Below are 27,387 nucleotides of genomic sequence, written 5' to 3' on the forward strand. Positions count from 1 at the left end.
CTTACTTTTATTCTTAAATAGGCTACTTGGTTGACCCATCTCCTGACAATTTTACAATGTTTATTGTTTGCCTACAATAAATATTAGCATGCAGAGTGAGGAGCAAAATACAGGAGTTAGCTGGAAGAAATTGTCCTTGACAGCGGTCTGTTATACTTATATTAGCAATGGTCTGTTATCGAGAAATATCAGACCACTGAACGTTGGGAAGCCCATTCAAGTGAATGGAGCTTTCTGCAGCATTATGAAGAGCCGTGTAAGAAGGCGGTGAGAAAGTTATTGAGGGTTGCAGTAGTCATAATTATATCCTTCGACTGTTTCTGTAAGAAGAGTCTCAACTCCCTATTTCACATATTTATGAAATAAATGTTAAATAAATACATAAATATCAAATTATGTGCTTATGTCACAGAGGTTATACTCATGTATTTGACGTTCTGAAATTGAAAACACACATCAGAAACTCAGCCAAGTTGGAAGGCTATAGCCTATATCAATCACCATATTATTCATATGAGTAAAATCGTCATGCAGCATGGTCTCAAAACACAATACAAAGATGAATCTCTGCAAAACTAAATAAGACTGCTCTTAAGCATAATTTTGCTTGACGTTTTTGATTTATTTTGTCATTAAAGAAAGCACCTTATTTCAAGTTACAAAATACCCTTATTTAAGGTTACAAAAAAGCTTTTTTTTTTTGCAGTTGTAGCGCCCCCTATAGAAGGAATTTCACGAAATGTAGTGCCTCCAGTGAATGTGTGGTGAAGTGGTGAGAATGTTGTGGTAAATTGCTTAATGTAGCACCCAACTAAAGTCGTGGTGAGTTAATTATGTGAGATCCCTCCATGGCTTGGAAGCTCTACCAATTTTGGTGCCTGTGGGACTTACAATAATTTCTGCTCAACTATTTTTAAAGCAGGAAAGGGAAGCCGGCATAATAATAATCCTTACAAAAACATAGGGTTTCAGCAGCTTATATTTTAGACTAATCAAACAATACGTCTGAGTTGATGTAGGCCTACGATGCCAGCCACCCTGGCTACTACTAGCATGTACAGTAAGCAAGCAACTGCCTGCGAAGCACAGCCTTGTTGACTTGTGCCTTGAATTACCCATATGATGTTTGTCAATTTTAAAGACAATTTTTCATGTAAAGACATTTGCAGTTTTTTCGTAACTATTGAATTACAACATTGTGAAAGATCGTAATTCCAACGACTCCAAACCCATCAGTTGCGCTAGTGACGTTAGCTCATTCACAGCCACACTAGATTGGACAAGCATACCAGCAACAGGTCTTAATTGGGCTTTCCTTGCCGATGAAAATACCATGAGTCAGAGGATTAAACACATCAGGCAAGTTGTATTCGTCCATAGACTGTACATTAGATACTGTTAAGTGACATAGCAAGATGCAACTGTTAACTAGCATAACAGCTAATCTTATCATTTCATTACGTTGGTGACGTAGTGCTACATCGTTCGAGACGAGAGATGTAGTCCACTGAGCGGATTCGCTCAAAACCAACATAACTTTTGAAGTCTATCGAACAACAGTACTTATAGTAAATAGTAAATTCACACACATCATATGTGAAATTCGTGGCACAATTCAAACTGGACCAAAAAATAATTGTTACCTCTCCATTAACTCCCGTTCATATTTTTTTGAAAGATAGGTCCCTTGTAGCGGAAGTAAAACGGAAGTCACTGGGACACTCTATTGTTTTTGGAGCTACTAACGCCATTCAGAGTCAAGCTAGCTATTGGCCTCCTGTATCGTTCCTCCCTCCACCTCATCTTCATCTCCTTTGATATACTCTATCTCTTGCTCCCCCCACCCCTCTCACATGTCTCTGTCACTCAATTTTTGCCATACATTCCACACTCAGTTAGATCAAATGAGGGTATTTGGCATAAATGCATGATGTATGAAACCATGTTGAGTGTAAAGTCATATTGATTTTACAAGAATATTTTGTAACATGTACAAAAACAAACAAAACCCACACCCAGCAATACATATGTCTAATGTGCATAAGATAGTAGAGGGAAGTGACACACACACGTACACACACACCTCTCCCACCTCCATGTCTCACCTTATCAACTGGGCCAACTTTTGTAATCCATTCTCGTAAGCGGCTGTCATGTTTGACGGAGAAGTCGGCCTCGGTGTGCTGCTTGCGATCGGCAGTCTTTGCCTAAGGCCTGCATTTTAACGCCGTCACTTGGCCCGATCAATCACTCGGCCCCAAGGCCCTGCAGTCCGCCCCGGACACTGCCCGACTGAAAATGGCAATGTTTGCATATTCTCCTGCAACCCCCCACCACTCTCACCTCCCCTCCCCGCTGCTTTCTGGAGCCCCGCTTGTGTGTTGTATTTCAAATGCTGCCGACATGAAACCCTGGATTAGCAAAACCGCTTTAGAGGCAGGAATAGACACACTTTCTCCTTGCACACACGCACACACACACACACACACACACACACACACACACACACACACATACACACCCACACACACACACACACACAATCCCTTCTTTTTAAGCTTGAAAATGTTGATAGCTGTGGTTTTCTTGCAGCTCGGCAGATCTATCTGAGTTAATCACCAACAGTTCCTGCACATGAAATGGCCGTTTAAAGATTAATAGATAGCAGGGCTTCTGAAGTATGCCACCGCCGCAATTGCTCTGACCTTTCTCTCGGCGCTCCACAAGCTGTCTAGCAGCCGCAGCCCCACGGTGTAATCAGTTTTGTGGTGAATGTTTTCCCCGTCGCCTTCCATAATGACCCCGCTGAGGCGAGGCCCTGGCCACAGCCATTTTGTTTGCCACCTCCTCCTCGTCTTTGTCTGAGCAGTGTGCATATAGTCTTCCTTGTCGAATGACTCGGTTGGATTTTCATTAAGCTACTTCATTTTAATAGAGGAAGTTCATTATGCAGAGAAACTCTTTTTTTTTTATCTGGGGGAATTAATCATTGCATAAGGTGACTCAGAGAACATTAGAAAAACAGAAGCCCTGGATGCTCGGGCACACACCAAGGTTGAGCTATCCAGTGGCATTGGCTCGTTATCGCTGCTTAAGCTTATTCCTTCCACATGTGCTTCCATTCTGTAACACTTAACCTAATGCTGTTTGTAAGAGTGAATGGAAAAAAGCACATCAGGTTAACCATACACAATAATTAAACACCACATTTTCGGCTCCCCATCCCTTCTTAAACCAAGTTTGTACACCTCTGCTCCCTTTGCAAGGTCAAACAGGCCAAGTGGCTCTTAACATGTTAGTAGACCCTCTTTTGTTCTGTGCATCTGTCTCATCTGTGGATGCTCCTTTCAAAGCACCCACTCAGAAGGCAAAGATGCTAGCAATGGCAGCGGCATTACTTAAAGAGCAAATTGATTTTCTCTCAGCAGGTAAACGGCGCAGCTGAGCTATTCCAAAGGGAGAGCAAACTCATCAGCCTTTAAAATATGCAGTTAATAAAAGATGACCAGTATACCTGAAAGACAACAGGTCCTGGGCCTCCCATTCGATTGTAAGAATTAATCTGGATCCCGGTAGGGGCCCCGCATGATTGGAAATTTGATCCATTTGTCGATGATGGTTAGTGCAAGATGGACGAAACACGATCAATAAACCCACATGTGTGAGCCTGGCCCTCAGATAACACGACTTACTTAAACCTGTTTGGGTCAGAAGAAGAACATCATTATGGCTTTTTAAATCCAAATGCTGTCATTTGGAAAGGACTAATTTTCACCTAACAATGGCATCAGTTGCACTCATTCAGGTGATCAGGGGTATTGTTGCCAACAATGTGCTCAAGTTGAGTCGTGATTCACCAATTCACTAAACCTGAGGCGGTGGAGCTCTTCTGCAATGTTTTTGTGAAACTCAGCCTTAGGATGACATATCTTTAATAATGAAACCTTTTGGCTAATTTTTGTCCATGATGTTCTTAAAAGCCAAAAGGAGTGACATAGTTGCATCAATTGCAACAGAACACTCAAAAAAAAAAGCTTAAAACAGAACACTCAAAATGGCAAACACACATTTGGTGATGAAAATAAAGTGTGCGAGATGCAAGCATAGGAACCTTTTTGTTTAGTGTCATCATCGTCTTGGTTGAGCACCTGAATTAATGTTTATTGTGGATGAGTCTGATCCTCAGTAATATTACTGTCAGGGACCCTAGTCAGTCCCTCAAGCAATGAATGTCTAATGATCCCCAAGAAGCTCACAATATCAAGAGGAAAATGTTAAGATTCAGTACAATATAAAAGCGCCTCGTAAAAATTTACAAACAAACAAGCGAACAAAAAAACAAGCAAATGTAAGCATTAGGCAGGGATCACACTGGCCAGCGGCAAGCGGCAAGTTGTTCTCTATGGTTCGGGAGCGGAATGGTTGCAGCGCTAGCGTAATGCTAGCGTTGAACAAGCTGAGCATTGCAAGCGTATTCAATTGTCAGTTTAGGCAAACCGTTGTATAGTGTAGTTTCAAAGTGTTACTTAGTAACGAGATAGAACTTATTATGGTCTGAGCATTATGTTATGCTTACCGCTGCCGCTTCATGCTATTCGTGCTATTCGTGAGATGCTATTCACCACAGTGGATATCTTTATTAAATGCCATTGCTGCAGTAGATTATAGGCATTAAAAGGTAAACAACTGTGGAGAGTGGCCTGGTCAGAAAACAACAATAGTTATATGCAGGCCTTTTTTCAATACACCATTATCATACCCCCCCCCCTCCCTCCCACACAGTATCAGAGGAGAGTGGCTCCTGCAGGTTCTCTCGAGTGTGGAGGTCTAAGTCCCGGTCAGATCAAGGCTACGTGTGTGGGGCCCAGCGGCCGGCGCCCATCACGCACCGAGACTGCAGCAGCCACAGAATGGAAATCAATGCCCCTGACAAACAATGCATCATCATTCAGCAGCATGGCCCATGGTGGCCTTTGTCTGTCTTCTTGGAAATATAAGCTGCATACAATGTCAACGCAATTCAGGAAGAAAAGAAGCTCACTAGCATTACTGTAATACCTGGAACTAATAATTATGTGTGTAGGCTAATTCATCCCTGTGCCTTTTGTTGTGTAGTATTGAATCCAAGTCAATGACGTGGTGGGACTTTTTTGTGTCAATTCATGTACAATCAGTCGATTAATGTAATATTTCATACAAATGATTAGGATAAATAACAGTGAACTACTGTAACACTTGAAATAAGTTCTGGTTAAATGAAATGTCAAAATATGGGTAAAATAATGTTCCAAACTCAAAATTGTCTATAAATTGTAAATTAATGTTGGTTGTGTCATATAAAAAAATCCCCCCAAAAAAGCAATGCCTTCATTTACAGTAATTCAGTGTAACAAGGTAAAGGCACCAGTATGAAGTCATATCAAAACTAGTCTTGTAGTAGTCTTGTGTCAGTCTGTGGGATCATCAGAAGGACCCCTAAAGACAAAAAAGGTGCAGTAGCAAGTCGTCTGCTCTTGCATATACAACTTTATTGATCAAGGTCATTCTTTGATTTAGGTGGACAGTCATAATGCTGAAGTAGAAGTTTCATGATTCAGGGTTCAGGTTTTTGTCATTTAGTCCTGAATGATTACTATAGGTACCAATTGCTGCATTTTATTTCTATTTTAGGCTATGCTTTGCATTTTTGTATTTCATCCTTTGTGATGTACTTTTTTCTAGATGCAAAACGGTTGTAACATAGAATCGGATAATTAATGCAGACCGAGCTAGGGCAGAGATGCTTTCAAGGTGGTGAGAAAGTTATTGAAGATAGCAGTAGTCAGAATAATAGTCTACAACTATTTCACCAAGAGAAGTCCCAAATCCTTGTGTCACATTTTCAAGAGAGACCTGTTCTTTAACTACAGTATACCCATCCTTATATCATGTTATTATGAAAGTATTCATAATTGATGACAGAGGTTACTCATGTTAATCTCATGTCATTTTAATTATTTAGGTAAATGTTATCATTTAGAAATGTTCAGATAGACAAGGGAATGATAAAGCAATATGTATGCTCAGTTAGCTTTAATAGCGCACTTCCATACATTTAAAAGACGCCTGTTTATGAGTCTGTCAGTTCCACAGCCAAGTCACATCCATAATGTTTTAGGGGAAGTTTATGCAGCTCAAACGTGATGATGGAAGAATGTACAGGCTTTCTGTGCAAAGCTTATTATCAATGTACTGTGATGAAGAAATCATGTCCTTTTGTTACTTTTGAATACTTAAAAGATTTGTGATGGACGTGATGTTATGGATGTCAGTGTTTCCAGCAGCGGTGCTGTTATGTGCTGGCAGTAGGTAACCAATCCATGCTAGGGAGGTCCGGGAGCATGCTCCCCCGTACGAAAATGTAGAAAAATTATGACTTCTGGATAGATTTAGTGGACATGTAAGCTTAGCAAATGTGAAGTGGTTAGGACCAGTTGGATGCACAGGGCAAGATGAATGAAGTGCACACACACACACACAAAAGGATGGGCTATCTGCAACTCTGTTTACTGGACACAGAATGGGGCAGTTTAGAATGCACGCACGCACAGCGGTCTCTCTCCCATTTCCCCTTACAACATCCACTTTGCAACTCTTACATCGATAATTGTAAATAATAAGTTATACACATGATAATAATTAGACATACAGTAAGTGACAAGAATACATAATACAATACAGAAGTTATACAATATGATCAATAAATAACAAGCTCCTATACAATACAGATTTACACTATGCCGTTATCATAGGCTTTGGCTTAGCTCAATACAGGCCATCCATAGAACAAATCATATAATATAATAAATATACATAGTGGCACATGATATACAATAATGGAAATAGGTGACAGAACCCACTTTATCTTAAAAGAGAACCGTTTGACGTTTCATACTTGGACACAGAATGGGGTAGTTTAGAATGTGCGCACGCACAGTGGTCTCTCTCCCATTCCCTACACACAGTAACGGCAAATACCAATTAAACGCTAATAACGGCAAAAACTATTTCAACTAATTTCAAAACCTCAAATATGACTAATAACAGATACAATAAAATAACACATACAGCAGAAGGTTATGACATCGTTTCCACTCATTGTGGACTGATAATAATAACTTTATGTAAACTACAATTTTGTATAGGCCTACATTATGATAGAGGAAGACACTATGAACGCTAAAGTTACTGATTTCTCTTAAACATTCGCTAAAACAAGATTACAAGTGATTATATACTACTTCTAAAAGATCATGACATTGTTTTCAGGTGATTCAAGAACAATACTTTTAAATAAATAATTAATGCCGTATATATCAGAGGAAAAGAATAGTGGCTTACCCCTTACAGCATCCACTTTGCAACAGAGGAATGCTGTAAACACTGGTTGTTTAGCAACATCACGCAGCACGCGATAATAATAATATAGTAATTTCTATGTACAATCCATAATAATGTCCATAGATTTGATGAAATTCTTGAGACATACAAATATGACATAACCCTCAACAGATTCAATGCATTTGCTGTGAAAAAAAGATGGGAATCACAAAGCATGATTATTGCAGCACATAAGGCTCACCTTGAACTGGTCACAAACAGAAACCTTAATTTGATCATTTCAGACAGGATTATTCATGTTTTTCTTTTGTGTTGATTTATAGCTTTCATTTTTATTGGCAGAAATGGATGTTGGGATACAATTTATTAACAATTATATAAATGATATTTAATTGAATAGGCCACATCCTGTCTGCAAGCACTGAAATTTTCTGGGCTTTTGATAGAAATGCTCTAATGCTCTTTGATAATATAATGCTGTTGTGACGGCATAAAAACAGCATCGGGGTAAAACAGGGCGCTAAACTAACTTTTTTAGCTTGCGCGTGTTTTCAGCGCAGTTCGTTCCGCGCCTGAGACGTGCGTGTCATGCAGGCACTGTGCACGGTGTAACCTGTTGACATGGGTGCCGAAATGAAAACGGACTGGTAACGCATCTGACACGCAGATACCACATTTGCGGTCTGACCGATGCCCCAGCAAGGGAGAATATGCAGATAAAGAGCTAAATTGCAAGAGGGAAGCTGGCAACTATAATAGATAAAAGTAAATTTGTGCTTTGTTGGTCATTGAATAAAAAGCGGCAATTCCGTGGACTGAAACTGTATCTTGCGTTTGCCTGTTGCTCACAACCTGCCTCTAAAGTAAATGGTGGAGGGTTAGCTAGTGAAGTTCCTGTTTGATAACTTCTGCATGCCGTCTGTGGTGCAAGACATAGGCCTATCGGTAGAGGCACGTGGAAGCCAGCGACAGGTAAGGTGCTATGGTACTAAACTTTAGGCCACTCTGGTTGAGAAACGCTTGACTAATCACTACCAGACACATTGGCATACACTGGCAGACTAGCTACCTCGTTTTTTCAAAATGACAACACCCAAAAAAAAACAAACAAACAAACAAAACAAAACGATAGCCAAACAAACAATGTAGCCGTAATGTTTGCCTAGCCTACTGCCTGCTTCAGAACGTTTCGTCATCAGGCTTGTCTTCGAACTTGTAATCGCATAAAACATAACCTTTATGCCTACATAAAAGGATTTGATGCAACTTAACTTAACTTAGTCATGACTCACAAAACTATTTAAAAATGGCTTTTGTGCTTTTACAGTGTGCAAGTAAATGTCGTGATATTACTGATCATGTGAAGAATCTAGCGATTTTGCGGTGGCGCTCAAAATCTAGCAATGGTGCTGCGCCGCTGTTGAATACATTGTAGGGGAATCAGTGGATGTGATGCAGTGTTTCCCACATAATTTAATTCTATTTGTGGTGGTAAGTTTGCAGAATTAGCTTGAATGCAACAGTTTCACAGCTTGAATGCAACAGCAACAGCAAATTAGCGTAGCGTGGTTATGATGCTAACCAGATTTAAGCACAATTTAGTACAACCTGGAAAATCATTGTGTGGTGGTCAATGTTGATATTGTGGTGGGCCGCCACAAATAAGTCAATGTATGGGAAACACTGTGATGCTATAGGCCTAGATGTTACACAATTTTGCCAGGCTGTCTGCAAAACCTATTTAGAACCAGAGGCGGACAGAGTACACAGCTTCCTTACTTGAGTAAAAGTACAGATACCCTTTGCTAAATTTTACTCAAGTACAAGTAAAAGTACAACAGTCAAATGTCTACTTAAGTAAAAGTACTGAAGTACATAGAACCGTCTGGTCAAAAGTTGTGAAATTTGGCACACTGATTGGGGACAGTGCCATGTTTAATGTCACCAAGTTTCATACCTTGGACCAAGCAGAGTTCAACGCACCCTATGACGTCATTTTCCGCCATGATGGATTTTCCGCCATATTGGATTTTAGCGAAAGTGAAACTAATTTTTCACAGGTCACAAATTTTGTCCGATTGGCACCAAACTTGACATACATGATCTTCAGACCAAGCCTAACAAATGTTGTGGTGTTTCGTCTTCGGAACTAAAACCGTTCACCTGTAACATCCAATCGAAATTTGCGGCAAAGCCGCCAAACAGGAAGTGAGCTCATATTACATTACATTACATTACATTTGGCTGACGCTTTTTAACCAAAGCGACTAACAACATGGTAAACAGTAAGTTTTAGAACAATTCTCACAATTTTAGGACAGTTTAAAAGAACATTAGAGTACAGTAAGAATAAGTGCGTCGGTGAGTGCTGTTTTTAACAGTTACTTGTCAGTTTAAAACGGCTGGTGAGTGCTAGGATCAGTAAGACTTGTTGTAAGTGTTGCTATGAGAGTAGATGTTCTCTAAAGAGCTGGGTCTTCAGGAGTTTTTTGAAAGTGGAAAAGGATGTCCCTGCCCTTGTAGGAACTGGAAGTGTGTTCTACCAACGAGGAACAACAGATGAGAAAAGTTTGGATTGGCTTGAGCGTGCGGTGGTAGAGCTAGGCGACGCCGCTCGTCAGAGGAGAGCGAGCGTCTGGAGGTAGTGTAAGTCTGTAAGAGGGCATTCAAGTGCGTGGGAGCAGAACCGAGACTACTTTGTAGGCAAGCGTTAGAGACTTGAATTTGATGCGGGCCGCCATAGGTAGCCAGTGTAGCTGGATGAGCAGCGGATAACATGTGCCCTTTTGGGTTGGTTGTAGACCAGGCGCCCCCGTGTTCTGGATCATCTGAAGTGGTTTCACCGCGCAGGCTGGGAGACCTGTCAGGAGGGCATTGCAGTAGTCGAGTCGTGAGATGACTATTGCCTGAACCAGAAGTTGGGTAGCATCTTGAGTCAAGTAAGTCCTGATTTTCCGTATGTTGTAGAGTGCTAAACGGCATGACCGGGCGACTGAGGCAACATGATCTGAGAAGTTTAGTTGGTTGTCAAGAACAACTCCTAGATTTCTTGCAGTCCTGGTCGGTAAAACAGACAGGGAGTCAAATTTGATGTTGATGTCGTGGTGTATGGTAGGTTTAGCTGGGATGACCAGCAGTTCAGTCTTTGAGAGGTTCAGCTGGAGGTGGTGTGCCTTCATCCATGTAGCTATGTCTGAAAGGCAATCCGAGATCCGTGCTGAAACCAGGGGTCGCCAGGTGGAAAGGACAGATAGAGCTGTGTGTCGCCTGCATAGCAGTGGTATGAGAAGCCGTCTTAACGGATAATCTGTCCCAAGGAGGTGGTGTAGATAGCAAAGAGGAGGGGCCCAGCACTGAGCCCTGGGGACCCTGTGGTGAGATGGTGAGGTGCGGATAGCTGACCAAGCCATGATACGTTAAACGAAGGCCCTGTGAGGTAGGATTCAAACCAGGAGAGAGCAGAACCGGAGATTCCCATGTCAGCGTAGTATAGAGAGAAGGATACGGTGATTAACCGGGTCAAAGGCAGCCGATAAGTCAAGCAGAATGAGTACTGATGACCGCGGTCGCCCTGGCTTCTTTTAAGGCTTCTGTTACAGACAGCAGAGCCGTTTCGGTAGAGTGGCCGCTTTTGAACCCAGACTGATTTGGATCCAGAAGGTTGTTCTGTGAAAGGAAGTCAGAGACCTGTTTGGAGACTGCTCGTTCAATGCCTTTGGATAGGAAAGGCAGTAGTGAGACAGGGCGGTAGTTCTCGACTTGAGCAGGGTTGAGAGAAGCATATCTCAGCAACCCTTTCATGTATCATAACCAAACTTAGTGTATAGTCTACTGACCACATCAGGAGGACACTCAAAAAATGTGGTGACCTTTGACCTCTAGGGGGCGCTGCAATTAAGAAACATGCCTGGCCTGTAGCTGCTGTTGTGCTTAGAATTAAAACACACTAGTGGTGTCTGGCAATACTGTGGAAGGCCCTTAGGTAGACAGAGGACAACTTGTGATGTCATCGTAATTGATTCGGCCGCCATATTGGATTTAATCAAAAACACAAAAAAGTTTTCGCAGGCCACAAATTTCAGCTGATCCTCACCAAAATTACCAGAGACCATCTTCAGATGATGCCTTATCAGTGCATTGCTTTCTGGAACAATTGACAGAAGCATTCGCCTGTAACAGCCAATCGAAATTTGCGGCAAAGCCGCCAAACAGGAAGTGAGCTCATATCTCAGCAACGCTTTCATGTATCAAAACCAAACTTAGTACATGTACCTCAGACCCCATCTGGAGGACACTCAAGAAATGTGGTGACCTTTGACCTCTAGGGGGCTCTGTAAATGGCAAAAATGCATTTTGGCCTGTAGTTGCTGATGTATTATTCTGCAATGGAAGTCAATGGCAGCCCATAGAACCCGTCTATTAAAAAGTTGTACAATTTGGCACACTGATTGGGGACAGTCCAAAAATGAATTCCACAAATTCCAAAACACTCAGCCCTGGTTCAGCCCCACAAAATCAGTTATGTTTTGATGTGAAACTTGACCTTGTAACTCAGCCAGTCTTGGGTTGTTTGGCATGGCACTTGCTGTGACTGCTTAATGCTATATGTCAGATGCAACGGCATTGAGTTACATGGCAAATCTGGCCTGCTGAACTTACTGCTTGGCCCCCTCATTGCTGCTTGCAGCTATATTGAAAAATGTTATTGTTAATACCTTGGAGAATGTAAAAGGAATTGAATCAAGTCATTTTCATCTTTTTACCATGTTGCCAGGGATGGGCAGTATTTCTAATACATGTATTTAAAATATGTATTTCAAATACAAAATACTATTTTGTAATTGAAACACTTGAAGCGAAAACTATCATTAACTTGTTGAGAAAATTGAAATAGTCTGGCGAGGTGGGGCCACAGGTTGGCACATTCCCGGGATGGACCTGCTGCGTCTTCATCCATTGTTTCATCTATGGCTTTGTCTCTTATCTAAATCTGACCATGGAGTTGACTTTGGCGGAAAGCTGAAGGTGATTGCTGATAGGCTGTCTCAATCAGTGGCGCCTGCACAATCCAATCACTTTTGAGAGGGGAAACAACAAATTGAGGGTTTCCGAGATTTTTCTTTTTTCCTTTTTTTTAGAAGAAGTAAAGGGTACTCACGGTTATGGATAGAAATGTAGTGGAGTAAAGAGTACAATATTTGTTATTTATTATTGAGTACTCCCCAAAAATGATACTCGAGTAAAGTACAGATCCCTCAAAATTGTACTCGAGTACTGTACTCAAGTAAATGTACTCCGTTACTGTCCGGCTCTGTTTAGAACAGCCTAAAATTAACACAATTGATGCAAATCTAAATCTCAGCATTACTAGTAGTTTGTTTAGCCTACTAATAAATGTAACTATTGAGAAAAAGATGTTTAAAATAAGTTATATTACATCATAAAATCTGTATAACCTTAAAAAAACACTATTCAGCATGTGCTCTATAGTTTCTGGAGAACTGGTTCAGACAGGCCACATCCATCATAATGCAAAAATTAATGTTGCACGGTGCACCGATACTACAAAAGTTTGCAATACCCTGAAATGAAAAATGTCACAATACCTAATTTTACTAGTATCGATACTTTTAAAAATTACTGTGTTGTTTTGAAGTAATATGTGTGTGCGCAAGGCAAGCTTCTAGTGCCTCCTCCCCTAGCCTGTGGCTGTGCGTCTTTTCTCCTCACACACAAGTATGCGTAGCTGTCATGCCATAAACAGCGAGACATGGCTGCTAGTTCAAGTGATGCTATGGTAACACATAATAATAGGCTAATATCAAGTTGATCTGCTCACAAGCATCTCTCAGGTTTGTGTTGCTAACCTACCTAGGCTATGGGATTTAGGTATTTAGGCCTATTTGGGTTTATGTAATTTAGAAATAGGCTATGCAACCATGGCAAACCTTTACTTTTTTATGTATTCAAATTACTAAATATGTTTAGCTACTTTTATGCAGATTATTAAATACTATACATTATTAATGAAATACACAACTGAATGATCACACTACAGTATATTCAATATTACTGCTGATGTCAAGGTGGTGGGGGCCCCAAATCAAATAATTTTTTAAAAAAAGTATTGAAGAAGTATTAAAATCAATTCTTGACTTTTAAAAATATTTCTGTGTTCATTCAAGTTTCTGTCTTGGTAAAATCGTAAGGGTTTAAGTGTCGTTCTTGGCAGACAGGAGATGCTGTTGGTCATCCCATTTTACATGGCACTAATTCAGACCCCGATTTAGTGCCAACCTGGCAATCCAAAGCAGATAACCACTGACGCAGGGACTGCACCCATGCAGACCAGTGACACTACCAAAAATGTACATCCCCCTTATCTCTAAAGTTAGACTATCAAAGATACTTGATACTAAATGGCAAAAGAACAGAATGAAATAAAAACAGTCCTATCATGTGCAAGAACACATCCCAGAGACAGGAAGACATACCAGAGACAGGAACACATACCAGAGAACTACTTACGGATATGAAAATCACAAGTTCTGATTCCAATACTCATAGGCTACGTATATTTAAAATGTAAATTAATGTGTATTTGATGACTAATGTGATCCTCAACTATTGTCTTTTAACATGTCATCTAAGTTGTATTACTCTTGATATGCTTAACCCTTAACCCTGCCATTCCCACTACCTTTAGTTATCCTGGTCATTGTAAGTGCCATTTACACGCTATATTTTTATCAGCAAAGTCTAGGCTACCCAGATCTGCCACCATTTCATATATTATTACTTGCATTGATTTGATATTGATTTTTAAATAACACAAAAATCGTATTATACATTTTGAAATGTATCTCACTACAGCAAGCTGCCAGCTGGACATAAACTTTCATGTACTGTATGTGTAGGCCAGACTGTCCTGAATTTGGCAATATAAGAACCATGGTGGAGGGGGACTTTGGGGCTGAGCAATTTCCAGACATATGTGGTGTGTGCCTTACAGAAATACATTTTTTTATTTAGCGATGAAAAATTACCTTTCTGCGCTCAGGTGACACGAACTGATCTGACCTGACTTGACCCGAGTTTGCTTGTTAGCCTGTGTGTGCACTCATGATGATTCTCTACACAACACATTTTTACTGCATTGCCATGAACAAAGTAAAGGCAAAAAAGGTGTTTCTTTGTCGAACAAATTGGGATTCAATGTGAGCCTAGAATCGGATGCCATGCAGGAATTTGCTAAGATCTCAAAACCAGATTATAAACATGCTTTGCCTTAGAGAAACACATGATAGTGTTGGACTATGACCATGCTTTGCCACAAAAACACACAAAAATGTGGGGTAAGTCAAGCTATATGAAGTTCTTATTTTGCTGTCACTTCGTCTGTTTTATAACCCAGAAGGATGTTATTGGTATCAAATGATAGCTCTGTGTCTCCTCTTTCATCTAGTAATTCAAACGAGAGTGATAGGTGTGCAGCGTTTTGTTTTTATTTTCATACTTGATCGTAAGTGCATAGTGTCGTTGGAAAGCCCCACTTCTACTCTGTCAGGCAATAAGCTTAAAGGTTTCATCTTGCTGCGATGTACAGTTCCGGAGCAAAGTAACAGAGAAGAAAGGGTGTTTTTTTTGACACACTTTGCGTCAATAGGGTTCCCCCATTTACTGTTGTTACACAAAATTACATTTTATTTGCTGTCTTCTGTAATAAGTGGTAAAAATGTATCATAATCATTATTTTTTTTTTCATTGGAAAATATTAAAATCTAACAGGATACATTCTAATGTGCAGGAAAACAACAACATTTTAGGTTGTAAATACACATATTTTTTTTGATGATGACCCATTTAGCTTTATCGACTAGGTCACTAAGACAGTGTATTCAATTTCATCTGTGCTCCAGAAGTAAAGGGCTATATGTCTAACTGCATCCACACAACAATGCAGTGTTTTCAAAGCAGTATTTTTTCCTCTGCACTTCAAAAAAGATTTACGTCTCCACGAGAAGAAAGAAATAGCTATTTCTCGGTAAAAATCTTTGTGTGTGTGTGTACTACAGCTGTGTGTGAGTGTTGAGGCTAGATTGAAGATGAACCATGAAACCTATCAAATGTCTTCTACTAGTGTGCTAGAATCAAGCCACCTTCACTTGTCCTAGTTGCAAAGCTCAGTGGAGAGCACTGACAGAAGTGCTGTCTACCTGTGAGGGAGGTAGCTGTGGAGAGAGGGAATGAGAGAGAGAGTGAGAGAGTGATTGTGTTTTGTTTCTCTCTGTTGGGAGGGCCTCTCTGGTGCTCTAAGTGGCAGGTGGTGGGAGGCCTGATTCCCGCTGACAGTCAGAGGAGCTCGGCCTCTCTGGGTCTGTGTGGGTCTCTGTGCTGGGCTTGGCTCCATCTTTTAAATCCCACAGTACTATTTCAGTCAATCTATTGTGATGCTGTTAGTGTAACTGCTGCTCTCTATCTATTGTCTGGGTGTGTGAGACCTGATAGGATGTGTGTGTGCAGGCCTGCACAGATGTGTAGACAAAATGTGTAGATGTGTGCAGGGTGTATGATTGTGTTTGTTTGTGAGTCTATGTGAGAAAATTTTTGTCTTTATGTATCACTGTCCTCAGTCTACCTAAGCAGCATGTCATTACAAAGGCAGCTCGGCCTGCCGTCTTCATCGGTTCCTATCAGAGAGCTGGCTTCCTGTATCTGGGTCACCTGTGACATTGGCAGAGTGTTGCTGTTGGGGTGGGGGTGATGGAGGTGCAGGCTGACAGGCAGGGCTCTTTCTGTCTGTCCTGGTCATCTCCCAGTGCAGCTCGTCTTGGGGAGATCGATGGGCCTCTCTGCCCTGGTGCCGCCTGCCCTTATCCCTGAGGGGCTCATTCGCACAGAGGATGGCCTTTCTTTCTCTCTCTCTCTCTCTCTCTCTCTCTCTGTCTGTCTCCCATTGACACGTCATACACACACATGGATGCACTAGCACACTGTACACACCACACACACACACACAATATGTCCCTCACCTTATCACTTGTCACATCACATCCCCGTCACGCCTCACTGACACAGTCCCACTAGCACCGTCGTTGCCGCAAACGGCCATGGCCATATGCCTCGCCAAGCAGGGGGAGCGTGAGGTTGCGGGGGAGTCTAACAAATGCTGGCTGACCCTTTCACCCTTTTACAGAGCACGTCCTCAGAGGGACAGAGTGTCTGTGTGTGTGTGTGTGTATGTGAAACTTACGCCTAAGTCACTGTGCTGAAATTACAGAGTTCTGAGCTCTTTATCTTTCCATTTCAACTACCGGAATCAGCATTTTTAACTGCAATTAGCTGGTGGCTCTGTCTTTTTGAAGGCTTTCAGTTGGATAATGATGAGCTGATGATTTCATTAGTCATTGCAGATAATCCTGTCAAGGGGCACCCTAAAAAGAGCAGTTAGCTACGATCACTCCAGGAAATTTATTTTTGCACTTGACAAAATTGGACAAAACTTCATAAATGGCTAGAAAGAAATTATAGTATTTTAGTCAAAAGAAAAATCTGAAAATGTGCACACTTTTCAGGCTTGCCTTGTCTACTGGTGTTTACTAGTTTCCACACCATTTAGTTACTGCAAAATGGCACGCAGACTAATTAAAAAATGTGGTTCCCAGTGTGGTGTCAATTGTTTTTTGTAAAGTAATTTTCACAATTAGCTCTTGCGTGTGTTTTGAAGTGTTTGTGGCCCAGTGAGTCTGCAACACGTTCAGTCTGTTTCGCCAGGCACATGGTCTATTTTTAATGTGTAGTGTCCAATCTCGCTCGACAAAATAATGTTTGAGCCAAATGGCCTCACACCACATGCAATCGCTGTGTCATAAATCAAGGTCAGGCGAAGGTCTGTGTGTGTGTGTGTGTGTGTTTGTGTGTGTTGCGCAGGGTTAATTTGTGGCCCTGTGATCTGTGTGTCCTGCCAGAAGGAGTGACTTCCCCCTTCTTCTCTGTGTCATTAAGTTGATGGCCTGCCCCGCGCGCTCTTTAATGCCTGGAGGTGCCATTACGGATCAGAACAGTAAAAGTTAAGCTTTGCTTGGGGAACGCGGGGTTGGCGGTGGTGTGTGTGTGCGTGTGAGCTCCCACTCCTCCCTCCCGAAGACCTCTGCAAACCTGTCACCGTGACGACACACCATGCTCCCTAACACACAGCCTCATTAACCCTGGCGCTCTAGGCCATTCCTTTTTTTTTTTAATCACCAATGAGTGTTTATTCATGAATGTGTGTGTGTGTGTGTGTGTGTGTGTGTGTGTGTTCGTGTAAGTGTGTTTGATGGGTGTAGGTAAGAGTGTAAATGAGAGAGTGTGTGTGTGTGTGTGTGTGTGTGTGTGTGTGAGGATGGGTGAGAAAGGGAAGCATGTTTAACAGAAATCCAGTGACCTGGCTCAAGTATGTCACTCGATTAACAGGTAATGCACAGGATATTGCTTACAGCTTCACAGCAGCCTAATGGACAGTGGTAGCGCAAGTCACAACCTGGTTGCATAAAACTTTAGACTATTCTTAGCATTTAAAAAAATGCTTTAGGCCAGTGGTTCTCAAACTTTTCACAATAAGTACCACCTCAGAAAATAATTGGTTCTCCAAGTGCCACCATTATGACCGACATTAAAATACAGTTCCAATTTAACCCTTAGAACCCGATTGAGTGCGTCAAAAAACACACCCTTTCTTCTCTGTTACATTGCTCCGCAACTGTTCATCACAGCAAGATGAAACCTTTATTGCGTTACAGAGCAGAAGTGGGGAGTTCTAACGACACCATGCACTTGTCTGTATGTTAAAATATGAAAATAAAAAAAACATGAAATTAAATCAAATTGCATCATATTTACAGTCTATACTTCTCTCTGCACACCCATTACTCTCATTTGAATTACTCACGAACCCGTGAACGCAGAGATATGGCAAGCATATCAGATGAAAGAGGAGACACAGGGCTATCATTGATACCAAGTACATCCTTCTGGGTTATAAAACAGACGAAGTGACAGCAAAATAATAAATTCATATAGCTCGACCTCACGTTTTTGTCTGTTTTTGTGGCAAAGCATGTTTATAATCCAACGCTATTGTCTGTTTCTCTATGGCAAAGAATGTTCATAATCCGGTTTTGAGATCCTAGCAAATTCCTGTATGGCATCCAATTCAAGGCTCACATTGCATCCCAATTTGTTCAAAGAAACACCTTTTTTGCCTTTACTTTGTTCATGGCAATGCAGTAAAAAGTTGTAGAGAATCATGAGTGCAGACACCATAGGCACACACAGGCTAACATGTAAACTCGGGTCAAGTCAGGTCAGATCAGTTCGTGTCACAGATATGGGGCGCAGAAAGGTAATTTTTAATCACTAAATAAAAAAAATGGCATTTATTTTTGTACGGCACACACCACATATGTCTGTAAATTGCTCAGCCCCAGAGAATCCCTCCACCATGGCAATGATATTGCCAGAATCAGGACAGTCTGGCCTACACACACATGAAATGCATGAGCTATGAGCTTGCTGTGGTGAGATACTTGTCAAAATATAATAATTTTTATAATACGCTTTTTATATTTGAATTCTTTGCTAGTACTAATACATGAACTGATTGATGATCTGGATAGCCTAGACTGCTAAAAAAAAACTATATATAATATGTGTGTGTGGCACTTGCAATGACCAGAATAAATCCTTATGAATAAAGGTAGTGCAAATGCCCTAAAAACAGCTTAGGGTTCTAAGGGTTAACTACATATTTTACATTGTAGGCCTACATACTGTTTTGCAATGTTTTTTTGTTTTTTCAAGAAAGACAAACACGAGTTTAAATTTAACTTCAATCAATTAAAGCTGCAGTTGGCAAGTCTGATAATTAAAAATTTGACAGGGAACAGACAGGTACTGGAAGCAACTGAATCCATGCATTTCCACTGAATTATTTTTGGAATCTGATCCCTTATCATACCTGTTTGTTCGTACTCGTCGCTTGACTTATCGTGACTAAATTCAAGATGGCGTCGAACGGTAAAATTCCTTAAGGTACTGTCTGTATAAATCGTCTTGTAAATAAACTACCAGTGCTTTTTCAAAGTTCTCCATGTCTCGTTATAAATGTCAAGGCCCTCGGAAGTCTACCAATGAAGTATGGAACTACTTTGAGCCTCGTAAATGGTGTAAAACAGTGATTTATTTGCATGGCTAGGCCGATGCCCGAGGCACCACAACGAAACACTGTGTTGGTAGCATTGGCTAACTGGCTAACTTGTAATTTTCCATTAGAAACAATGCACACACACACATACAGACACCTACACACACCCAAAAATGCACTTTCTATGGGATGACACAGTTACGCCTCTGTAGCTTAGTAAACAGCTACAAACACATTCTCGCCACATTTTAGCTGTCACTTCCCTCCGTGACTGGGCTGCCTCCTCTGTCATTTGTCTCCGTGGAAGAGAGTGTGTGGGAGATAGACTCCTCTTTACGTGCCCTTCGAGTTCCTCAAATGCTGAAGGCATCTTTAAGGGCTAATGCCGGCTGCCATGACTGGCTGCTGAGATCTGTCTCTTCATGACCTACACCAATCGCGCTAAATGATGATAATGAAGTAGAAGACGTTGTAATTGTTGTTCACAATGATGATGTTGGTGGTTGTTTTAAAAGAACGATAAGATGGAAAAGAAGATGGTGACAGCGATTATAATGTTGTAATGAAGGATGATGGTGTTGATGATGATGTCTATCATTATAATGGTGATGATGAAGATCTGAAGATGATTAAGATAATGTACCTAATTCACACCTACTGTGCTCATCGTCACCTGGTCTGGTAGCACTTGCTGACATGCACTTGGACTTGCCCTGGAGGGACAGCCCCACACTAGGAAGTAGGCCTACTGCTTTAACGTAAATCTGATGCACTAATGCATAAAGTATAAATCCTCATAACTCAAACCTACCCTCAGTTACAGTCAGATAGGCTAAATCTCCTGCTGCAGTGCTGTATTTGCCTTGCATTCTGAGAAAAGGGCTGCATCAGGAGCAGAGCCTCTGGCCCGGCTGAGCCACTTTTCCAGCCGCTAGTCTGGAGCGATTGCCCCGTAAATAAAGGGAGTTAATTTGGTTGCCTGCAGCGGTGATGTGCAGGCTGACCTTATCAGAAGAGACTCTGCCTGTCTGCAACAGCAAGGCTGACACACACACACACACACACACACACACACACACACAGCACAGGTCTGCTTTTTCTATCTTTCTCTCTTTGCTTCTCTCACTCTATCTTTCCCTCTCTCTTTGCATCGCTGTAGATTTCAGTAACCCCTCAGATGAAAAAAAAAGAATGAGGAGAGAAATTCAGAATAAGAATGTGAGCGAGAGCCAGAGAGCGATAGAGGAAGAAAAATGGAGAGAGAAAGAGAGAGAGCACTCCTTAACCCCCCCCCCCCACACACACACACGCCCACCCACCCCCTCCCCTCCCACATGCGCTTCAGTCGCCTCACTAAACAGGCGATGCAATGCATCCGAACACCACCACAACCGTACTCTCTCTCAGATACCAAGAAATTAAACTCTTTCCATCCCATCACCACTCCCCACCACCCCATGCCACCCGCTCATAGTCAACAAGAAGAGAGTGGAGGAAGAGGGGGAAAGAGAAGGGGACACAAGTAGGAAGGAAATGTAGAAAGTGAGAGAGTGAGATGGGGGGGTGGCTAAAAAAAAAAGATGGAAATGTGGGCCTCAGCCGAGCTGACAGTAAATTGAAGGCTCCTTTCCAAACATCCATCAGAGGCTTTCAGGAGCGTTTTGGGGCGGCTTTGGGAGAGGGCCGCTCGCCGGCAGCTTGATGGATCACCTACACGCGCCCACACCGCCGTTGCCGCCCTGATCTCACCCCGCTGGATTGATGAGCTGTGGCTCCTGTCTCTCTCCCTCTGCCTCTACCTGCGTCTCCGCCGCCCTCTCTATATCTCACCATCTCTCTCTTTTTCACCCATCATACCCTGCATCCACCATTCTCTATCCCCTTTCTCTGTTACGAGGCATCTATTCCTTTCTGTCTTCTCTGTCACACTCTCGCTACCCATTCTTTCTGTCTCTGCCTTTGTGTCTGTTTGACACCTTTTCTCTCGCTCTTTGTCTTAACCATTAGCCTAGATGTCTGCATCTAAAGATGTACAGTATGGGTACAGAGATCGGGAGAGGGTTTGAGGTAAAACCACCACAGTTCTCAGGGAAGAAACAATTTTAACATGATCCCATCTCACTCTTAAAGCCTCCAACCTTTAAGTTAGCCAATTAGGCAAGATGGAATGGCACAGACAGCCAATGTTTTTCATATTCTTTCGCAACGTGAGGTAGCATTACACTCTAAATTTGAGATTATGTGCAAGCTATTGTGCTCTTATATGGGTGTATGATAAAGAGAAGATAAAATGCAACATGTTCTTAAGAGTCTAGCCCTGGGTCAGTCAGGAGATTCCACCTGCTTCTACCTGTATACAGTACCTGCCAACATTTTAGCTAGGTAGGAGTAGGTGTAGGCCTACATGTTTGTGTGTAACAGTGGAGGACATAGCAGATTGTGGGATCTCACCCTCATACTTGCTGCACTTCATCATTCATGTTTTTTTTTTGCATTTGTACACGTCTGTGTGTTGATATGTTACGTGTTTGTGCTTAGTCTATTTGTTTGAGTGAGTGGGTGTATTAAATGAAAAGATGTACACCACTCAGCATGCAGCCTGTCATTAGCATCACTGTTGACTCAGTCTGCGAGGGAGAGAGAGATGTGTTTCTCACTGATTAGGCTACTGATTGTAGCATGTACTGTTTTGAATACTTGGACAGTACATGTAGAGATTTGTCATGCCTATACAGCCTTTGAAATTGAAATGAAAAATGGAGAGGCAGAGTGGTTTTATTTACTCAGAGAAAACCGAGAAAGACACAACACATGAGTAGAAGAGAGAGATCGACTGAGAGAAAAAGAGCTAGAGAAACGGAGAGAGAGGGAGGGAGTAGATAATTACACTGCATTTTCTCTGTGCTGCCCAGAGGCATAGCCAGTGGAGGCTGGGTGTGTGCTGGTGTGTGCTGTTTTGCCATCGGGTCCATAGCCTTCAGCCAAACAAACACATTCAGCAGGTGAACGTCAGCTCTCAGCACAGCAGCAGCACAACAACATAGCAGTGGCCCCAACCCCTAGCCTTCCCCCACCCCCTGAGCTCCATCCAGAGCTGAGGACATGCGAGGCTAGCGCATATCCAGTCTGGCTGCCCACGCCAACCTGGAGAACACTTCCTTAATTGGCACCAGACTGGCCAACATAGACAGATGAAGCTGAGCCCACATCAAGAAACCTGTGTGTGTTTCTCACTCACATTTAATATTTCCAGGAACAGTCAGTCATTCTTTCCACATTTCAGCCTGAGCCTCAGAAGAGTAAAGAGTGGAACATATTCATTTCGGGTGAGGGGTGGGGGTGGGGGGGTAGATGGTGGTGTGTGTGTGAGGTGGTTTGTGTTGTTTTTGTTTTGTTGCCAGGGATGATCAAATAAAAGATTAGTATGGGTTTGAGAGTGCGGTGGAGCCACAGGTGAGAAGGAGTCTGTTACAGAAGATGGAGGGATGGGGAGAGAAAGAAAATATGAGGGAAAGAGGGAAGGAGAGAAGGGAAGAAAATGACAGGGGAAAGGGGTGGATTGAAAGCAATAGCGGGAGAGGGTGAGAATGAGAGACAGAGAAAGAACCTTAATGAGAAATAAATGGTGTGGAAGTGAGAGATGGAGAGAGAGAGAGAAGGATGTGCAGCTGAAGCCTATGTGTTTCCAGATGGAATCAACTGCAGTGTCATCACTTCTGACCATAAAGCTTGCTCTTGGTCAATGTAGCCTGGAGTCCATTTTCCTTTGTGGCTATTTTTAGCGACCCCCACTCCCCCTTCACCCCCCCCGCGAGAGCTGCAGAGCTGCTACCTGGCCACCAGGCTTATCTGCTCTACTAAAGGTCCCCCTTTTCTCCTTTTAACACACACACATACATACACACACCCCCAGAGAGGAGGGAGAAATGGTTTTCCAGCAGTGCTCTGGAAGCTAGGACTAATGCCAGGGGTCATGAAAATGATGGAAATGTATGGTGCGTCACAAAGGAGCAAGCTGAGAGGAGTGAACTTTCAGGTCAGGTGTGCCACAAGGGAAGAGTTTTGTACTACACATCCAGAATATTGTGCCTCTGTGTGGCCGTATAGTGAATCCAGACACAAATCTGGCTTCATAATTTGCTCCCTTCTCCACTGCCACACCATTGCTGTCATGACTTCAGAGTGCGCTGCACTCGAATGAGTCATTTCCTTTACCAGTTGATGTTTTGGGGTATTACCATGAATTTCTCTTCTCAAATTGTATAATAGACACACACACACACACACACACATACACACATACACACACACACACACACACACACACACACACACACACACACACACACACACACACACACACACACACACACACACACACACACACGTGTACACACAGACACACAGTAAGAAAGTAACATAAAGTAACATGTATCAATAGTATTGCTTTCTGATCTGAAGTGACCTGCATAGCAAAACACATGCTTTTGTGTTTATCTGCTTGTTACAAGTGTGTTGTTTTACTTTTTATGGCTTTGCACACAGCATAACCTGTTCTTTGGCTACGGTTTCACTACTTCTTGCCTACCATTAATACTACTACCACTACAGGGCTGTACAGTGCTATATTTATGTACAAAAAACATCAGTCTGTGCTATGAATGATTTATCAGCTTAGCACCACTGACACCTTATTTAAAATGTTTTCTAGAGTGTAGCCTACACATTAGATGTTTACGACTGATGCTAGAGATTTTGTGGATTGTGCTACAAAACTATCAGCGTCTGTAGCACCAGTACTATGAACGAAAAAATGCTAATGCTAGTACTAGCAGAGTATAAGCCATTTTTGTAAGTGTATTAGCAGAGGGCCCTGTGTGTGCTGTGCATGCCAGCCCCAGAGGGCCCATCTGTCCGTTAGGCAGAGCTAAGCCAGCAGCCCTACCATCACACAGCCGTCATGCTGAGTTATCACCGCTGGATGGCCCACCCTGCGGTCAGCTCTCTCTCTATCTCTCTCTTTCTCTCTCTCTTTCTCTCTCTGTGTTTGCTAGGGATTGCATTCTTTCTTCTACCTTTCTCTTTCTTTCGGTGTATTGCTCTCTCTGTTTCTCTCTCTGTCTCTGCCTGCCTCCCTCTTTGCCTCTGTTTTCTTGAATTATTTTCTCAATGCAATTTAATGAGCTTTGGTAGAACTCTATTTAGCACTGTCAAACCAAAACAAAATATTTAAACATAGAGTTTGAAGGTGGAATTTAACAGAAGAAACTTTTGTTTCTCTCTCCTTCTCACCCTTTCTCTCTCTCTCTCTCTCTCTAGGTGGTTGGGCCCCCAGCTGCTGGAGCATTCCGTGAGAGGCCGGCCAAACCGACGGCGTTCCGTAAGTTCTACGAGCGAGGAGACTTCCCCATCGCCCTGGAGCATGACACCAAGGGAAACCGCATCGCATGGAAGGTACTGGCACAGGGGAGCAACTCTGCTCTAAAGAAAAACTCTATTCTCTCAATATGCACAAGGAAACATTCCCTTTTTATGCATCAATGGGACTGGATAAATTGAAGCTCAAGATCAAACTTTCTAACTTTCAACTTTTCAAACTAACTTTCAAACTTTCTATCAAACTTTCTTTGTTGTAAATAGTTACGCTAAAAAATAACTGTGAAAATTATAATTATGTGTTATGATGTGTTTGTGGTTATATCTCATTGACTTGCGTTCATTTGTACGGCTGGAATCTCATTTATAGCAGGGATTTTGGCTCTAGTAGCCGATCTATTGTTATGAATGGTGAAAGCTATGATACCGGCATAATACAAACACAAACACAAACACACAAGTCTAACCAGCTATGGTTCATCATATGAAACAGATAGACCAGTGAAGAGATTGTTCATTTTGACATCAAATCACTTCTGTTGTTCCGGCCAAACAACAAGACAGGATAAGGGGAGGTTGAAGCAGCTTCAGCTTTATAGTTCTCAAGCTAGTGCTTGCTATTTTAAATCAGTAACCATCAGATATACCAAAGACTAGTCCAGCTGTGGATCTGGATGAAGCCTGTGGTGAAAGGTAGCAACAAGTCTTTGTGAAGAGGGTATAACAGTGACTGTGGGTGGAAATATCATTAACTGTTAACTTACATGAAACCTTACTTGTGTGAAGGCCAGAGTGTATGCTACTATGATGCTTGTGCTTCAGAAACACGCTTCTATGTGTAGAGTAGGGATCGACCGATATGGATTTTTTAGTGCCGATACCGATACCGATTTTTTTCCATCAGCCTTAGCCGATGAACGATACAGGCTGCCGATTTTCTTGAGCCGATATTTGGAGCCGTTACTGCTTTTATTTTGCTCCCTCAATTTACAAATGACACATAATTACACAAATGATGATAACAAATGTTATAAGTCTCAATTTAAAAAAGGAACATTTATTGAACTTATGGATGGGTGCACTGGATATGGTTAACTGTGCAAAATGCTTTCATCAACATCTTACAACACAGCCTTGATGATGCATTGCTTGCTGACATATTATAAGACATAATTCAAGTCATCACAAAATGTCCTTTGTCAACACATTTAAATAATTTAAGAAAACAATAAGCCTGAGAAGTATATATTTATATTATATATATATTTTATGAAACATTTAACATGTTTCATACACTCTTTGCAACACTGCATTTCGGTCGTTGCTTTTATGGAAATAGATACGCATGCCAGAATGTATCCACCACCTCCAAAACTCCAAAGCTGCTGGTCAGATTATGTTCCGAGGACTCAAGTTTCCTATTGTGTATCAACAACACTTTAACAGTTTATGTGATGTGTTAATCACAAAATCTTCCCTAACAATTTGACAACAGCTAGCTAGCTAGCTTGCGAGACTCCGTGGCTACGCAGTGTGCACCCGCTTCCTTATTTGGGTTTTGGGTTGCCAGGTTTTATGACAAAAAGGTTTAAATTGAAAGTAAGTGATTTGTGTATGTGCAGGGTGTATTCATACACAATCTGGCAACCTGGGAAATGTCAGACCAACAGAATGGATGGATCAGTGATTTTAAAATTAAGTTTGATGGTCATGCAAATTACGGGAGTTTTCCGGGAGAAATAACAAAACGGGAGGACGCCGGGAGATGACCTTAAAATACGGGAGAAACCCAGGAAAAACGGGAGTGTTGGCAGGTATGAACGAGTCCCAGGCAACCACTATTTGCTATTTCATTGGAAGCCTAGCCAGGCAGCTAGGCTACATGTAATATTAGCATAAGAACACAGTATGAAATAAATTGTTTTTATAACATGAATTGTTGTAATATGCAACATCAACTTCAGGTCATAAAGACTCCTGTATAACTTCATTAAGTAGTTAAAGCTTTGAACTAGCTGATAGCCTAATCAGCACCCTCTGCAGCACCACCTCCATTCCCCCCATGACCTTTAAAACACACACATGGGTGACTGGGCCTAAGCTCACACACACAAAGAACACAGTCAAGCAATCAGACAGCCAGGCAAAGACAAACACACACACACACACACACACAATTTCCTTCTTTTATTCCAGGAGAGTGTTCTTCATCTCCAGGTGAAAACATTTTGAAAGCATCCGAGTGAATTATTGATGCAAATTTCAAAACGAATCGGCACTCCTGAAAAAATAATGTCTCTCTCTCTCTCTTTTTCTCTCAGCCGGTACGAAATTGCTTAGCAGCCGACGGGAATCGGTGTATGAAATTGCGGCTGTCATATCTAATGCAACTGTTATGCTTATTGATTTTTTGTTAGTGATTTTCATGGCCCTCCTCAGTGTAGTGC

At 41.9% G+C, this 27,387-nt stretch overlaps 1 protein-coding gene across 3 annotated transcripts in view; it reads left to right on the forward strand.

Annotated features, from left to right (window-relative positions):
• pacrg (PARK2 co-regulated) overlaps positions 1-27,387 on the forward strand; it is a 195,370-nt gene that overhangs the window by 9,422 nt on the left and 158,561 nt on the right. For all 3 annotated transcript variants that reach the window (XR_007191832.1, XM_048227909.1, XM_048227911.1), the window contains exon 2: positions 24,884-25,018. Coding sequence is in view for 2 of the 3 variants with exons in the window: in XM_048227909.1 (XP_048083866.1) it covers positions 24,884-25,018 (135 nt within the window). In the remaining variant the exon portion in view is untranslated. The remainder of the gene's footprint in view (positions 1-24,883; positions 25,019-27,387) is intronic.

This window comes from Alosa alosa, chromosome 19 (assembly GCF_017589495.1).
Source record: "Alosa alosa isolate M-15738 ecotype Scorff River chromosome 19, AALO_Geno_1.1, whole genome shotgun sequence".
NCBI classification, from domain to species: domain Eukaryota; kingdom Metazoa; phylum Chordata; class Actinopteri; order Clupeiformes; family Clupeidae; genus Alosa; species Alosa alosa.